Source organism: Theobroma cacao, chromosome 4 (genome assembly GCF_053813885.1).
Source record: "Theobroma cacao isolate CCN51 chromosome 4, ASM5381388v1, whole genome shotgun sequence".
Taxonomy (NCBI): Eukaryota; Viridiplantae; Streptophyta; class Magnoliopsida; order Malvales; family Malvaceae; genus Theobroma; species Theobroma cacao.
In genome coordinates, this window is record NC_142642.1 from 35141790 (window position 1) to 35158092 (window position 16303).

General features: G+C 37.4%; 3 protein-coding genes across 4 annotated transcripts; 1 reads left to right on the top strand and 2 right to left on the bottom strand.

Annotated features, from left to right (window-relative positions):
- The first annotated feature begins 53 nt into the window (after nucleotides 1-53).
- On the top strand, nucleotides 54-1456 carry LOC18602685 (pre-mRNA-splicing factor CWC22-like protein (DUF3245)). 2 transcript variants are annotated; one of them, XM_007034230.3, is made up of 3 exons: nucleotides 54-255; nucleotides 919-998; nucleotides 1085-1456. In XM_007034230.3, exons 1-3 carry the CDS (start codon nucleotides 187-189, stop codon nucleotides 1329-1331), a joined length of 396 nt encoding a protein of 131 aa, XP_007034292.1. In that variant the 5' UTR covers nucleotides 54-186; the 3' UTR covers nucleotides 1332-1456. The 2 variants fall into 2 exon arrangements, with proteins under 2 accessions (XP_007034292.1, XP_088662096.1); XM_088805970.1 differs by having other exon boundaries at nucleotides 99-255; nucleotides 909-998.
- Nucleotides 1457-1986: 530 nt separating this feature from the next.
- Nucleotides 1987-8750, bottom strand: TRM15 (GPI-anchored adhesin-like protein, putative (DUF3741)). Its single transcript, XM_007034232.3, has 7 exons — nucleotides 7347-8750; nucleotides 6308-6532; nucleotides 5965-6032; nucleotides 4189-5824; nucleotides 3941-4104; nucleotides 3459-3645; nucleotides 1987-3354 (listed from the first exon to the last, which is right to left on the bottom strand). Exons 2-7 carry the CDS (start codon nucleotides 6456-6458, stop codon nucleotides 2744-2746), a joined length of 2817 nt encoding a protein of 938 aa, XP_007034294.2. The 5' UTR covers nucleotides 6459-6532; nucleotides 7347-8750; the 3' UTR covers nucleotides 1987-2743.
- A 5416-nt stretch (nucleotides 8751-14166) lies between these two features.
- On the bottom strand, nucleotides 14167-16208 carry LOC18602687 (stress response NST1-like protein). The gene is made up of 2 exons (XM_018119235.2): nucleotides 15756-16208; nucleotides 14167-14668 (listed from the first exon to the last, which is right to left on the bottom strand). Exons 1-2 carry the CDS (start codon nucleotides 16149-16151, stop codon nucleotides 14498-14500), a joined length of 567 nt encoding a protein of 188 aa, XP_017974724.1. The 5' UTR covers nucleotides 16152-16208; the 3' UTR covers nucleotides 14167-14497.
- Between the last annotated feature and the right edge of the window lie 95 nt (nucleotides 16209-16303).

The following is a 16303-nucleotide window of genomic DNA, read 5'->3' on the forward strand; positions in this document are numbered from 1 at the left end:
CAGTGTCTGCCGACCCAAAGACTCCTAAGCCCAATTGGAATGATAAATGAAAGTCCTAATCTTTTCAACCTTCCTCTTCTTCTCCGTCTTTCTCGCCGCCAGCGGCAACAAATCAAATTTGCCATTGCGACTGAACTTCGCCGTTGCCATTTTTAAAGTGCCGCTGAGTTCGCGTAACAGAGGCCAATGACCACGGAAACGGCAAAAAAAACTGGGCCTCCTAAAATTGTTAAGCTGAATAACGCATTGAAACTGGTAATAATCTCTTTCGCTTTTGCTTTTAATTGTAATGATACTGATGAGTCTTTCATGGTTTTGGAGGAACTGGTCTTGGTGATTTGGGTTTCTTGTTTTAGCTCTGTTTTGTCTTATTCATGATTCGGTAAATTATCTTTGGTGATTAGGTTGGTAGTAGACAATATTTTGTGTATTTGGGTCTGAACTATGGTAATTGAATTATGCTTGGCAAGAAGATGTACTACTTTGTTACTAATTTATAATATGAAGATGTAGCGGCTTTCAGAATTATTGATGTTTCGTCTTAATTCTATAACTGTGCTTGGCCTTTTTTACATTTGACTGTCTTTTACTTAATCCTAGTAACATGCATTGAGGAGGAGGTCTTGGAGGCTTTAGGTTTTAGGTTTAAGTCTCACCAGGGGTAGGTTTAGTCCGATCTATATACTGGTTTGTTGGGTTATTCCATTGGTTTCTGGATGTAATAATTATGTCATAAATATTGAGGATTCTGTGATTATATGATTGTAATTTCTGCTTGTAAGTGTAAAGTTACCAAAAAATAAAGAGCTTTGGTAATTATTGTGTCATGATGGAATGAGCTTCTAATCTGAGAGTGATTGTTTGTTCTTTTGTTCTGCAACCCTCGTCCCATTTGTTGTTGACACCAGTGATATGCAGGCAGAACAATGGGTTTGTAAAATGAGTGGATCTGCTGAAGATGAAGCTGTGGAAGTAGAACCAGAAGGCCGGCCTAGTGGGTCAGTGTGGATCCCTTCTATCATAGCTGTATCATGTATTCATGCACCATCGTTTCTTAGTTTAATTTCTGATATGTTTTTAACAGGCTTGGACTAGGTGCAAAAGTTCCGCGTCAATCAAAAGTTGGACCCTCAAACGACCCTGTCGAAAGAAAACTATATGCCAAGTTGGATGCTGGAAAAAGGAAAGCATCGAAAAACCAAGAGTCCACCACCCCTTCTGGTGTAGATGTAGTTGATGATGAGGACCTAGAAAGCAGAAGCAGTGCATTTGTTAGGAAGAAAGCAGTTCCTCTGACTTCACAGTTACAGGCAAAGAGAAAACGAAAGTGACTTGCTGCCTTGGAAAGGCTGAATGTAACGAAATGTAATATACTTTCTGGTTAACTTAATGACTTTTAAACATTTTCCCCAGTGGAAATATCTATGAGAAATCAAAGCTTTTGTTCTTGAAATAATTTTGTTAGCAAAGGTATATCATTCTTTTATGTTGAGAAGTTAAATAATCATGGACCATGAGCAGGACATTTGGTGAAAAGTGGGTTGCTCCCCTTAGGTAATTCAATGGGGTTTACTGTCGTTGGTGGTTGCTAACAAATCATATTGTTAGAAAACGTTTTAGATGCCACTTTCTTCCTTTAATGGCTTGCAGTTCATGGATACAGTTGCAAGATGTTGACAATGGGTAGATGAGACCAGAACAGCTTGTGGTGGTTTCAATAAATGATTGGTTTGCACTGCTTTCATACAGGGCCATGGTTTTCCACTGAGGAGGTAGTGGTTGAGAGCTTATTAGTTGTGAACGTGGGCATGATGGCATGATGATGATGCTCTGGTCCTCGATTAGTAGGTTCAGCTCCTACTCTTCTCCACCCTACGGTCAAAGCAAAAAGCTGGAAACCAAGTACAGAGAAATGGGCCCAAATTTACGGTAAAGGCAAGAAAAATAATAGCTTATGTTTACTTCATTTCCATTTCCATCTCATAATTGCATTCTTACAAGATGTTCAGTGTTATTTATTATTTTCAACAAGCATAGCTTGTATAGGTGCTAACATCAGACGTATGAAATCCTACCGCCATTATCAAAGTAGTCATAACTCCACTCATAAGCACTCTCAACTCTAAATACAGAAGCGCACAGATACAACAGTGAAGAAAACCACTTAAGTACCAAACTCAAGAATGAATGAAATCAATCAAAATGAAAAGCACACCATCCACACACGACCAATACACACCAAACTCTACAAATTCTACAATGAGAAAGAACATTTTTATCACTTGTCACCGGAAGAAATGCACTGATCCAGATGTAACAGTATAGTCATTGATTAAAATGAACCAAGACAGGCCTCTGAAATCAGGTGTTTGTTGTTAATTCTTGTGAGGAGCATTTGCAAAGGATCTCTGCACATGAAATAGGAATCACTTCATGGTTGCTGCTTGTAAGGTCTCCTGGTTAATGGTTAATAGATGTGGGAAGATTTTTATGTATCTACATGATTTCAATGGCAAGGTTAGAAAAAGCCATTGCATCATGCAAAAAACACCTTTCAAGGAGAGTTAAATGATGCCCCTCTTGCTTGGTGGGATGTCACTGCCTATCCTTCTGATTCAGAAGACTTAATTAGCTTGCTTTTCTCCCACCTTGACCCAACGTGAGGTACATTATTGGTATGAAGTATGAACAAAACAGAGTCAGTTGCCCTTTACAAGTTGATGTCACTCTCGTGGTCCTTCGGCTAAGCTGGAAGCACATGATATTCACATTCCAGACTTTCATTTATGTAGCTGGTTACGGTGTCTTCCACTAAATCTTCAAGAATGGCTTCACCCATCTCAACACCAATACAGTTAGTGTCAAGTCCAAGGTCCATCCATGTCCCTGTCTTAGACATGTCTTTTCTGACTATCTGGTCCAAAGTACGAGGCAGTGGCATTGGGAGCAAATGCCAATAAACTCCTTGCCAGACCTCTTGAATAGTATTTTTCATGTTTGGGATAGGACGGATGTTGGGTTTGACAAATGACACACCCGGGGAACCAAAGTAGTACCCACAAACCTCCATGATAACTTCATTAATGCAATCAAAGAGCAGTTTTTGGTCATGACAAAGCTGGTTGGGCGAGTACTCTACCTCATCAAGCAACAACGGGTCCAGAAGCTGGTCTGAAGAAAGTGACCTGATGTAGAGTTCATCCCAGTTGAAACTAGAGGCTTGCAGCACTGTCTTTATGTGCTCAAATATTGATTCTTTATCATCCATGCAAGTTTTAATATGATTGCTGTGATTTGTGCCTAAAGAGCCATGTTCTTCGAATCGAATTCTTAGTGGTTGCATGGATGTTTCAGCTGAAGATCAGTGAACAAATTGGCATTAGACAAAATGTGATAGAACAAAGTTCAATACAAAAGTAGAGTGTGTAACAAACAAAATAATTCTCTCATATGCCTACCAGAATGAGATCTGATGCTTGCAGGGCTGATAACATCCTCTGCAAATAGTGGCTCAAGAACAGATACAGGACTTGGCCGCTCCTGTATATCAGTAACACTCTCTGGACACTCAACCTTTTTGGTAACTGAAGAGTTTGATGGAGATGCTAATGGAGAAAATGGCTGTTGGTCCTCTTCAGATGAATCCTGGAGAAAGAACAAAAAAAATTGGTTGGATGACATAACATATACAGGGTGCAGAACAACAAAATAGAATAATGGCGTGACATATAGAAGAGCCTCTATTTTGATTAGGGGGATTTTAGCTCTGCCTTTAACATAAAAATAGAAATCAAGACAATATCAAATGTAATGTATCTTTTTCCATCCTCTTCGTGGGAGATGGGAGATTAATGGAAGGGCATAAGCAGCCTCTATTCATTGCTTCAAGCTTCTTTGTAATCACATCTCAAATAGATTCCAGCAAGTGGCGTTAGTATACCTGTTTCAAGCATTGATGATTTTGTTTTTCATCACAAACTTCACGTACATCTACATTTTTGTCATCCCTAGTAATTGAAGAGTCACTTGTCTCAGAAAAAGTGTCCAAGACCTTGCTTTCTTCCTGAACCATCAGTTCAGGTGCTTTAACATAACTCACAGAACCTGCATAAATTTTGTGAAGGTTCAATTTAATAAACCCAGATATTCATGATTGTCATCATAAATTAAACAAATGCAAAACGATACCTTCAGAACTCATTTCATCTTTAATAGCACAAAATGTTTGGTCCTCTTTGTCATCATTCACACAAGTGTCAAGGTTGTTTAAAATGGCATTATCACCATGGACTTCATTATTGGTCTTGTTATCCGAAATGCAAAGCTGGCTCTCTGCTACTTGACTTAGATGGCTGACATGGTTCTGTTGATTGTTTACATTCACCTCCTCAAAATTTTCAGAGCCAGCAAATCTCATCTGTGCAGTTATGAAATTAGGCTCCGAGTTCCTCCCAGGGCTGCCAACAGGTGATGAGTTATACTCAGGAAGAGAAAGAATCCTGCCTAAAGTTTTTGGAACCTGTCTGCTTGAAAGATCCACATTCTCATCCCCATTTGTTAGCATCTCAGAGAGATGTTTCTTCGCCTCAATATAGATGTTCGAAACCCTTTGCTTGGAAAAATCAGTAGTCTCATAATCTGTACCTAGTTCAGAGCCTTTTAGCTTGCTTGTTTTTTCTCCTTTTTTGACACCAATGGAAGGTCTGGCCATTCTTTCAATAAAGAAGTGGTCTTTAGTTGGAGAATTCATCCCAATATATTCCTTAACTCCTCCACTATCCCCTGAATTTTGTCGCTCACCAGGAAATCTTTTAGAAATACAATCAGTGGGGATTCTATGTTGCTCCCTTCCCATAGCATGTTTCAACTTTCTTTTTATTTCAGCAAGAAAAAAGTGGGAACCAACTTTCTCGTTAGGCTCCCTGTGTCTGATGATGTACTGAGGTTCTGGTGATGAGCCAAGGCTGCTTCCAGTTTCAGGAGTTTGCAAGCATGTTGGCCCAGGCTTCAAAATTACAATTTTATTTGAAGCTTGAGAAACCTTATTTCCATCTGATAGGTCCCTTTCGTGAGACTTGAGCTTTCTTCTAAAGAAGTTACGCTGTTTTCTATTAACAGGCTCACTGGATTGTCTTGAATCAACAAGCTCCTGCTCTGAAAAGTTGGATCCAGCAAGAGGTGTAGACTCTTCCTCCTCCTTTAATTGAGCATCTGGCAAGTCATGCACATATTTCACCAACAATGAGTTTGGATCCCGTAGAAGTTTCAAAAACAATTCCTCATCTAAACTCAAAATTTGAAGTGCATCCATGACTTCTTTTGAGGCTTGGAGTTCCCCATCTTCTGTAAGTTGATTCCCGTTAATCAGCTTCTGACTCACTAAGAACTTGATTGCCTCAGTCAATCTTTCTTCAAAACCAGAACTCCTCTGGTTTGGCTGCATATGACCTTCAGCAGGCTGGCCATGATTCTCACAATTGATTCTTTTCTGATGGATTTGCTGACAAAACTCTTCCATTAGGTTGTCTATATTGAGATTGCTTGTAGTTTGTTGCTCTGATTTATGCAGGCAAGATCCTTCTGATACCAAGTTCTCAGCAACATCCATATCAAGACTGTTATCACGACTTTTCTTACGAGTTTTGTTTTTTCTTTTCCGGTTCTTCCTTCTGTTGTCTTCTTGCCCTGAATCACACCGTTTTGCTTCAATTTCAGTATTATTTACCTCTTTCTTTGCAACCTGCTCTCCGGACATTTCTTCTTCTAGGAGTTTCTTCACACTTGGCTTACATGCATCAGTTGCTTTTGTTTTCTCTTCAGCATCCTGGATAAAGATATAGTAATATCAATAATAAATGAAAAGCTTACTTCATTGATGAATATCTTCCGCTCAAAATATCTCTGCCCTTCTAATGAATATATGGCAATTTTCAAAATTATTGGGTTAAGGTTTTTAAAGCTTACAAGAGTCTCTGGACAATTGTCTCCAGAACTAGTCAACATGTCACGTTTTTTTACGGAGTTTCCCACACCTGCAAGAATAAAGAGAAAACACAGCATTAAAGGAATACTTAAGACAACATGGATCAAAGACAAACAAACCAATAACAACATGGATCAAAGACAAACAAATCAATATTTCTAACTTTAAAGAAAAATAGGTTTTAGATTTAATGATACAAACAAATCAAATGATCTCTTAATGCTAAAAGCACAATGCAAAAGACTTTTCATAATCACTTTGCAACTTTAAACAGAGTTCCATCCACATGCATGCGGATGCTTCAAAATTTCTTAGAGAACTTACCAACCGCATTTCTGTAACTGCGCCTTCTATCAGAAAGCAATCTCTGAGTTGATCGACCATGGCGGAAATCAAACATACTAATCAAGCCCCACATACAGCCCAACTGTTCCTTTTCATATCGCACAGGGCGCCTATTTGATGTTTTGGCCATGATAAATGTGGTTTTATTTGGGATTATAATGCTTTGACAACTGAAAGTTTTTTGTTGAAAGGTCACTTGAAAATCTGATAAACAGAGAAAATCAGGAATTAGAAGGATATAAAAATGAAATATAAGGTCTCCAATCTTCACCGATTTTATAAATTAAAATATAAGAATAGGGGAGACAAAGGGCACCTTCATCATAGAGTTGCTAAGAGCTGATGTGAAGAAAAAGAACAGACATTGATATGTGGATAACAGAAATGCAAATAGGCTATGTAAGAGTCCATGGTGTTGCAGAAAACTGATCATTCAAACAGATGAACCATAGGCAAAACAGGTAGACACTCACAATAAACAAAAAGTCACTCTTGAATTGTTAGCCTCAGCTCTTCAAAATACTTCCAATGACAATCTCTTTTAACTGAATCTTTCACACAAGAATACAAGCTAAGTGGTAAAAGAATCATGACTGTCTCATTATGCAAGGAACTGGGAACAGACTCACCCCACAATCAGATCAGCCCAAATTTCACACGGTCATGAGAATTCGGAGGAGACACTTGACACTGATGATTATGCAAAACAAGAAATTCGCTTTAACAGATCAGCTTCTAAATTCATCAGTTCTTAACATTCCTAAAATACTGTTAAATCCTTTCCTTAAGCCTTTGAGATACAGATATGGCTTCTGTCTCTCTCATGCAGCACCTAAATCGTCACATAACCGCTTATCTTCTTCTTTTTTTGCCTAATCTGATTTGCTTTACGTGAACTGTCAAATACCTCATCCCCTTTATACTAAAACAATAATAAAAATAAAAATAATAAAAAGAGCAAAGCTATAAAGGTGATTGATTTGATGAGAGATGAGGAAGAAATGCATAAAATGTGTACCTGAAAAACAGGGTTCTTAAAATTCGATACCACCAAGAACTAGGAGAGAGCAGCAGTCAAATGTAACTGGACATGTTAGCATAAAAAAGTAGAATAACAATATTCCAGTTTCAACAACTCAAGTTTCCCAAGCAGCGTAAACCACAAGGTCAATAGCCAAAGCTTTCTTTGGATGGCAAGGTATCGAAGCTGTCTTTTTGCCTCCACAAGCCTTAACCAGCGCCTCAAATTCCTCGCCAAAGGACTCAGAGAATTTTTATTTTTTTGCTTTTTTTTTCTTGGATCTTCACTTCAACGAAAAGATCAATTGCATTTGAAGATTACAGATTGATGACACCTCAAAGAATTCTTTTTCCCAACTCTTCAATCAACAAAGAGCATGCAAAGTAATCAACTTAGGAAGCGATCAAAGGCTTGACACTCCTCAAAGCTGTGCCTTTGCATGGCCTGAACTGGATTCTCACATTCACACAAAGACAGGAAAAAGAAAACCAGAATTATACTATTCCTGTATAACAGAATTGAAGTCCTGAAAAAACTGAATGCTTGCTTTTGCACATTTTCTCTCCTTGAATGCCATATCCCCAACTAGTTGAAACAACCATTGATAGCAACCAATCCAAGCATCGTATAAACACCCATATGAGTTCCCTGTCAAATTCTGATGGAAAACAGCGAAGACAGATTTTTCTTTTTTCGGAAATTCTACTGCAATCTCAGAAGCTAGTTCCAAGCTCCAACCAATAGAAAAACAAATGGAAAAAGCTTAAAGAAATAAAAAGAGAAAACAGAATAAAAACTCAGCGAAATCTGAGATATAAGAAATAGTGCTAATAAGAGAGGAAACAAGGACTTTTTCTAGGTGGTGGCATCTTTTTGACAACGAAAGAGAAAAGAAGCAGAGCAGAAAATGCTTTATCTGGCACCGACCCTTGATTTTTTATGAAGAAAACTGAAATGGGCAGGCATTATAGACTGGGGAAAGAAAAAGTGGAGAAAAGAAGAGTAGAGGGAGAGAGAGAATGGGAAAGAAAGCGAATGGAGAAAAAATGCTTAAGATTACAATGTGGTTGGCCAAAGACAAGGGAAGAGATCGACAGTAGTAGAAGAAGTAGTCTCCAGTTAGAAGAGAATACGTGACAGTTGGGGTTATGTTTTGATGGCGATGGACCCCACATCCAAAGCCAAAAGAAAAAGAGAGAGAGAGAGAGCTTCAGCCTTTATGTTGAAGAAAAGTCTGCTCTCTCCTCTCTGCTGTTTTATTTATATCTTTTCCTTTTTATTACCATTTTTTTTTTGGGTGTATCTCTGCAGTTTCTTTCTTCCACACTGAAACATGATGCAACTCACCACCAGGCACCAGTTCTCTTCCCCCTCATCTCTCCTGTAACTTTCTCTTTCTGGTAAAAAGTGGGAAACCTCTGTCTCATACGCGTTATTTTTTGTGTATTCTCTCTCTTATATCTCCTGGCAACTTGGCTGCCATCCCAGAAATTGTCTACACCCTCATGGGTGGGTTGGTGTCTACTTTTTCTTGGTCCCTAGAGAAGAGAAAAAAAGGTTAAAGTAAAGGGTGTTGTTGAGAAATAAGAAGTGCATACGGATTGTCCAAACCTTGATAGAGAAATGGAAGAAAGAAAAAAAAGGTTGAGTAAAATGGATGTGACATTTTCACTCACATCTCACTCAGCCATGACAACTTTATGCAGCAAATACAATTCACTTGTCTGTCCTTTTTGGGAAAAAAAAATTTAAGGTAGATACTAAGATTGGGTATTCAGCATTAACCTTTTAGAATTTAAAGAAAATATGAAGAATTTTGAGAATAAAAGTTTGGAATTTGCTACACATGGATCATGCCTTCTTTTAAAACAAAACAAATATACACAATAACGCGTAGGACTACAATTAAAATAAAAATAATAAAAGAAACCCAACAAAGTGGAAATGGGGGATCACACGTTTGAGTGATTTCTACATTATATCCTTTGCTTTTATAGATTTTGCATACTTGGTTCAATTTACTAAACTTAAAGATTATACTTGTTGCTTTATTATTCTTTTTCCAAAGAAGTACAATAATACTGAAAGTCCCAAATTTTGTTCTTGAAGAAGGAGCTGCATGTTACTATAAATATATAATAAGGTACAATATTAGTGCAAAAATAAGTGATGGAAGGTTGTGGTGGTGGAAGCCACCATTGCCTTTTTTTTGTTTCTTGTTTTTGACTCCATAAGTAATAACCATTATGATGGTGTAATGATACCTGGTTTTTGAATTCAAATCTGCCTGCTTTTTTTTTTTTTTTTAAATCTAATTATTATGAGGGAATAGGCTCTGTTGGAAATCTTAAAAACCCCTTCCTCTTGCCGCGGTTTGCATGCAAAATTTAGTAAGGAAAAAGATAGCACCAAAAAGGGTTTTGATGGAGGCAAATGGGAAGAACAATTAATGTGCCCAAACCAATAAATGTATGCAAAGGGAACCATGGCAGATGCTTGGTTGTTTTTCTTGGAATTTATTAATAAAAAAAATGAAAAAAAATGTGTTAAAACTTGAAGTTATATCTCCATAATGTTTAATGGCATCACTGCCGACTTACCTATATAGGAGAGGTTGGCTGTCATGAATAGAAAGGGTTAATGCCAAGTTGGTCCGGAATCAGTCTTTCAAAAGCTGTTCCACATTCATAAACACACAGTTGTTTAAAAAAAGTTTCAACTTTGAAAGACATTATACTTTGGTTTCTTTTTAAACTCTGTCGGAACCGGTAAAAGTTGGAACACTTTTAACCTTTCTGGTTTTTTGGACTAAAAGAATAACCCATAATGTTATATTGGGCTTGTTGAAGCTCAAATATTCATGATGTTGTTAGATGGAAAATAATCTTCAATTTGTGACTTGGGATTAGTGTTGAAGACAAATGGCAAATGTGGTCACACTATCTTGTTATGTGATTACAATGAGACAAAGTTAATCAGTAGCTACGTTAACAGTGGTTTAATTTTTCAATCATTGATTACATTTTACCTGAGACTAGGATAACTTCTGGTACATGTTTATTCTGACTTCTGTGTGGCAACTAATTTTACAAGTATGTAACTATATTTAGGATAAATAAATAAATAAGTGGGACTAAATTACATGAGCCCGTGACATTTTGTTTAGTTTGGAAAAATCATTGAGGAAACATTGCTCTGATTTTATTGTCCAAAGTTAGAGACAGCAGCCCATGAAAAAATGGGAAAAAAACAAAGAAACTGATTTGCTTCTTTTTTTTGTTCATTCAATACAGAAATCCTAGCTTTTGGTGCAGGAAAAGGAGCTGAATTTCAGCTGTCATAGTCGTGGCAGAGCACCTGAAAAAACACCAAACCGAAGCACAAGCAAAGGCAAGGGGACTGGACCTGCTTGCGGGGGAAACTAGGGCATGCAGAAGTCTACGAAACCAATGCCCTTTTTTATGGTTGTCCGGGGCGCATGTGAGGGAGGAGCAGTTGGGCCGAGCTGCCCCCACACTCTCTGAAACACCAAAAGGCAGATGGGTCCCCTCTCACATACCAACGCCAACGGTGACTCCACTCGTTGTCGCATCACACGGCCCATATGAGACAACAAGCTGACCACTCGATATCTCAATCCCCCTTTCTTGTTTTATACCACGCTACCTCCTCTGTAAATATATTCCCCGTCGTCGGTGCGGCTAAAAACCTTTCAATTCGATTGTATGGGCAATATTCTTGTTTGGACCATTTTCCAAACCAACTCTTCCATCTGTATCCTTTTGCTCAATCCTTTTAAAGTGATGTGCAACGTCAATTAAGTCATATATTCCATATGTAGGGGAGTGGATGTATGGTCACCTAATTTAACAAATATTATAATACTTGGATACCCTTTTTAAAGGAGAAAAAAAAAATGAAAGAAGGGTATTTGCTAAAATTTATGATTATATCAATAATAGTTATAATAATAATAATGATAATAAGCTAATCACAAGCGTGGTCCGTTTAATAATAGGGGGTAAGGTGGCCAAACGAGCTTCTCTCCATTCCATTCCAAGCCTTTGGAATCATGCATTGGCGTCATCGAAATTGTTATTTGTTTTGAAGCCACTTTTTGTATTCAAGTGAAGGAAAAAAGTTTATAGGCGATGATTCTTTGGGGACCACTATTTACTGTACTATCAAAATCTAAAACACCCAAGCCCTTGTTATTCACATACATTGGTTGCAACTTTTAACATTGATAGTGACAGATTATGACTAGCTAACCCCATTTTTTGTTCTTATTTTCTCTTCCTATCACATTTAAAGGATTGATGAAAATAACACTCCCCAAACAAAATTGGTTCCCATATTAAGGAGGAAACATGGGGGAGGGGATGAGATTTTTCTTATCCTTCTTTTCTTGCATGCCAGCATCTAGGCAGCTTTTTTCTTGCTTTGTTTCAAAGATATCCAAGATGATTAAAGTGAAGGGTGTTGGGTGGAATAAGATTCACATAAAATAGAGGACCACAACAAAAAAGGAAAGAAGAAGAAGAAGAGATGAAGCATATGTTCCAAATTCAATCATTTTTTTTTTTACAACAAAGTTTCATCTACATATATATTATGTCCCAATTTCAAAGCAAAAATCATTTGAAACTTCATTAGGAAATACCCAAAGGTTGATTCAACATTTTATTCATTAGATATCTACCAAACTTTATAATTTGCATTAGTATGGTGGAATTAAGTTCACCAAATAATTCTTTCCTTTTTAGATGCTAATATTATTATAAAAAAATATATATATGAACTGGGATGTAACCCAATAATCCGGCATAGAGTTGGTTGAGGTTTAGATTATCAGATTAGGTCATTACATTGCAATATTCAATCTAGAATCTGTGCTTTATGCCAGGACAGTTCATTGGTTGGTGGTTGTCATGTAAGAAGTGGTTAAACACCCTCCCCTTTTTTATTTCTTTAATTTTTTTTTATTATAGAACAAATATACAGCTAATCCAGTTTTGCTTTAGATTTTAGCATAAGGAGGTTATGCAATGACCATCTAAGATTTCAGAAGACAATGAAAGCATAATTTGTCCTCCTAACCGTTTGACTTGATGGTCCAAGCTCTAATATAGAACAAAGAGTATACAAGTCTTGATTACAATATCTATAAGATTTGTTTAATACAATGAAATAAGGTAAGAAGGAAAAGATAATTTTATTTTTTATATTAAAAAAAAATCAAAGAAGAAAAAGAAAAGCAAAAAGGAAAACCCACCCTTCTTTTTACCTTTGGCAATGTCATGGTCGGAATATTGGATATTCCCATTCTCTTTTAAGCATTGGATGCTCCCTCTTTGGAGTACCCAAAGTCCTTTGAAAGGACTCCCAACTCATAACCCCAAATCTACAAGAGAAAGAAAGCAAAAGCTCCCCGTAAGTTGCATTACACTCAACAAAAGAGAACGCAACGAAAGTTAATGGGGGTTGAAATATACTACCACTTTATGATGCATGAATGACTCTGAGTTGGCCAAATGGGATGCGAGACAGAGAGAGAGAGAGTGGAATCATGACTCATTGAAATATGAACGATGCCGCACAATCGGCTTGCCCTCCACATATATATCGACAAACATCGGCCCACATTTAAAAGCCCATAGTTTTTTTTCCCCCTCTTTCATATCATATGATATTTTGCTTTCAACATATCGAATTATCAACGTAAAATCATATGGAACTTGATGTGGTGGGGGCTACCATTGCACAAACTAACTTTCCTGTTCCATTATGGAAAGTCTGGTGAAATTTAATTCAAAATTATACATATATTAAAAAATATTATAATAATAATTTGAAGTGGTTCAATATTTGTGATGATAATATTTTGTTAAGCACTTTGAAAGATGCTTTATCAAAAGAGTCAAATGACATCATTGAGGAGGAAAAAGAAAGAGAGTTCGTGATATGTCTTGATCCTCCTTATAAGACAAGATAGCTATATGCTTAGAGCAAAAAATATTAAACCAAGGGATTGTGGAGCAAGCAAACATTTCCACCTATCTAATCATTGTTGGAAGAATAGAAAATATATAAAGAAAACCCTTAGGTTAAGCTATCTATCAGGTCAGGATTAGCCATGTAAAACTACCCCTTGAAAAATCACACTACAACTTTATTAATGGTGTGACCTTCAGATTGGAAAAAGGCAGGTCCAGGAATTGCCCTTTGGTGCATGGAGGGCCCAGATCTTTCACATTATTTCTTAGATAAAATCAATGGTTAGGCAGCACGTGTCGGTTCGAGACTGGTCCAAAAGCGGACCACAAGGACTATAAAGATCCTACGCCCTTAAATTCAACGACAAAGTACAAGGATTGGAGGCATGCCACAACTTTGGACATTGTCATTAATTCTCAGGTTTAGGACTACTGTCCACCTAAATGGGCTCAACTTTAGCTTGTTTTTGTTGTTATCAGTTCACACCCAAATGGAAAATGAGCACATGGGCAAGAAACCCAAGTTCCCAGATTTTAATTGTTCATTCTTGGGGCGCATCATATGGAAAAGAAAATCATAACGTTCGTGTTCCTATTTGAAAAAAGAATAGTGATTGCACAAATTATTCAGATATTCTGTTCAATAGGTATCATACATCAATTTGGAAGGAACTTTCAAATCATGCAACTCAAACAATCACAACAAAAAGAAGGATGGGATGCCATGAATTAAAACTTCAATTCTTTAGTATGATACAATGCACCAAGCAGATGCTGTTGTTAGCTCAGTAGGTCTTGAGACCGACAATTGATCTGTTCAGTGGAGGTAAAAGAGTAGAGTGTATTGGATGAGAGTATGAGAGGATAAAGGTGAGAGTTGGACCGATAAGCAGATTCACAGTTGAGCTGCATTCAGCCCAAGAAGTACTAATACATATGCTTGAATACTAGTCCAACAGTATCCTACTATAACTCTTCAGTGACGTAATTACCAGCAAACAGGATTCAAGCAAGTTTAATCAAAGACAGACCGAGTACACAAACATTTCCATTAGTCACTAAATTCTTGAAAAATGGACAAAACCCTGCTTATTTTATAGTTCTTTGACTATAATGGACAAAATCAGTTACAAATTTGGTACTGATGGGAAGTCACAGGGGTGTAATTTCAACTATGCCTGCCAGCATCGTCCTCTCCAAATCATGTTCATCAATCCACATTGAACTTTGTCTGTGCAGTAGCTCACGCATCTCTTTCTTCTTACCCTCATGTTTTTTTTGTGTTGTTCTCCAATATTCAAGCTTTTCTGCTCTTTCTTTCAACTGCATTCATACAAATCGAAATCTTGAGCATAAGATAGAGAGCTTATATATGCAGGATCAAGTAACTTATTTTCAAATTAAAAATTAGAAATAAGGTCACAACCATGAGGTCTAACATGTTCATGTACATATATATAGAGTGAACAGATAGCAGACAGTGTGTCCTTAACATGAAAGGATTTCAATGCATTTAAATGATCCATAAGACCCTAGAATGGCAGCAACGGCAGTAAAAGAGAACTTGCACCCAGCAGTATATGTGAAAACAACAAAATCCTAACGACTGTTCTGCAGATAAGCAACATGATCACATTAAAGCATGAAAAAAACTTCTGCTTTGAGAACAAGAAATGCTTCAAAAAAGCCAGTTCCTATCCAGCTCCACACGCAATCAACCATATCCTAAATAACAAAGATTGCTTATTGACAACAATTATTGCCAGTTATACGAGATGTTTACAATTCTACTCTATGTCTCCTTAATGCCAGCAATTCCTTGCTCATATCTACAAGTGCAGATTTAACAAGTCTATGATAACTTGAAAGGTTCAATTTTGGAAGTCATATTTTTGATGCCGCAATGGCTAGTATGGTCTATGGATGGCCAATCTCAACACAGCTCATAGTCTTTTGTTTCTGTGTTAGCACCCTTCCATTGAATACAAAAATGACTTGGTAATAAGCAAGGTATTGTCCTCAAAAATCTTTTGGTTGCCATAATTGTCGGGCATAGTTTTTTCACTTAGCTTTAGTAAACTGAGAATCAACCATATTTACCAAGGTAGTCGAGGGAATAAGTATTATAATATCCAACATTCATACACCCAATTCCAATTCTTTTTTTCCATTTTTCTCAATATACAAAGTGTAAAAGCTATAACATTAGTTCTTCGATTCTCTTTATACAAGGGAAAAAATACGCTAAGGAGATTCTCTTACTCAACTCAAACAAACCTCCCAATTTCCAAACACCAAAATCAAACTGCATTAATATCTAACTAAACCGAAAACATTTCGATTTTTATCCTTTTTTACTATTGCAATTCACAATAAAATCGAAGGAAAAATAATGGGTGGTAAAAGATACCAGGGTTTGTCGAAACTCTTCTTCAGCAATCATACGCTCTTGGGCTCTAACCTTAGCAGCCTCAGCCTTAAGCCTTTTCCGCTCCTCATTGGCAACTCTAATAGCCTCTTTCCTGGCCTCTTCTTTCCTCAGCTTCTCCAGCCGCGACAGCTCCATCTCGTGGATGTATTCCTTGCGGACATCTTTGACCTGCTTGGCATAGTCTCTTCGCAACTGAGCGAGTTTCTTTTCGGCGTCTTTGGGGTCGTTGGGGCTCTTCCAGCTTCCCAAGAAGGAGCTGGGTTCTAAAAATTTGTGGCTCTGTTGGTGGTTGCTGTGGTGGGACGATTTTGAGGAGAAGGAGCGGAGTAGGGTTTTGGAGAGGGTTTTGAAAGAGGAAGAGCCAGTGGTTGCCATTGCTTCCCTCTGGGGTCCCGATTGCTGAAGCAGAAAAGGGGAGAGCTGGTTTTGTTTGGGTTGGATTAAAAGGCTGGGCCTAGATTTAGTTTTACAATAATAATTTAGGAACCCTTTTAGATTTAGAATTTTTTTTTCTATTTTCATTATAT

Coding starts and splice junctions, on each gene's coding strand:
- TRM15 (XM_007034232.3), bottom strand. CDS start 6,458: ATGGCCAAAACATCAAATAGGCGCCCTGTGCGATATGAAAAGGAACAG. Junction 5,825..5,964: donor ACAATTGTCCAGAGACTCTT/GTAAGCTTTAAA, acceptor ATCTTTATCCAG/GATGCTGAAGAGAAAACAAA. Junction 3,355..3,458: donor AAGCATCAGATCTCATTCTG/GTAGGCATATGA, acceptor ACTGATCTTCAG/CTGAAACATCCATGCAACCA.
- LOC18602687 (XM_018119235.2), bottom strand. CDS start 16,151: ATGGCAACCACTGGCTCTTCCTCTTTCAAAACCCTCTCCAAAACCCTA. Junction 14,669..15,755: donor AAGAGTTTCGACAAACCCTG/GTATCTTTTACC, acceptor GTATGAATGCAG/TTGAAAGAAAGAGCAGAAAA.
- LOC18602685 (XM_007034230.3), top strand. CDS start 187: ATGACCACGGAAACGGCAAAAAAAACTGGGCCTCCTAAAATTGTTAAG. Junction 256..918: donor TGAATAACGCATTGAAACTG/GTAATAATCTCT, acceptor AGTGATATGCAG/GCAGAACAATGGGTTTGTAA. Junction 999..1,084: donor CCAGAAGGCCGGCCTAGTGG/GTCAGTGTGGAT, acceptor TGTTTTTAACAG/GCTTGGACTAGGTGCAAAAG.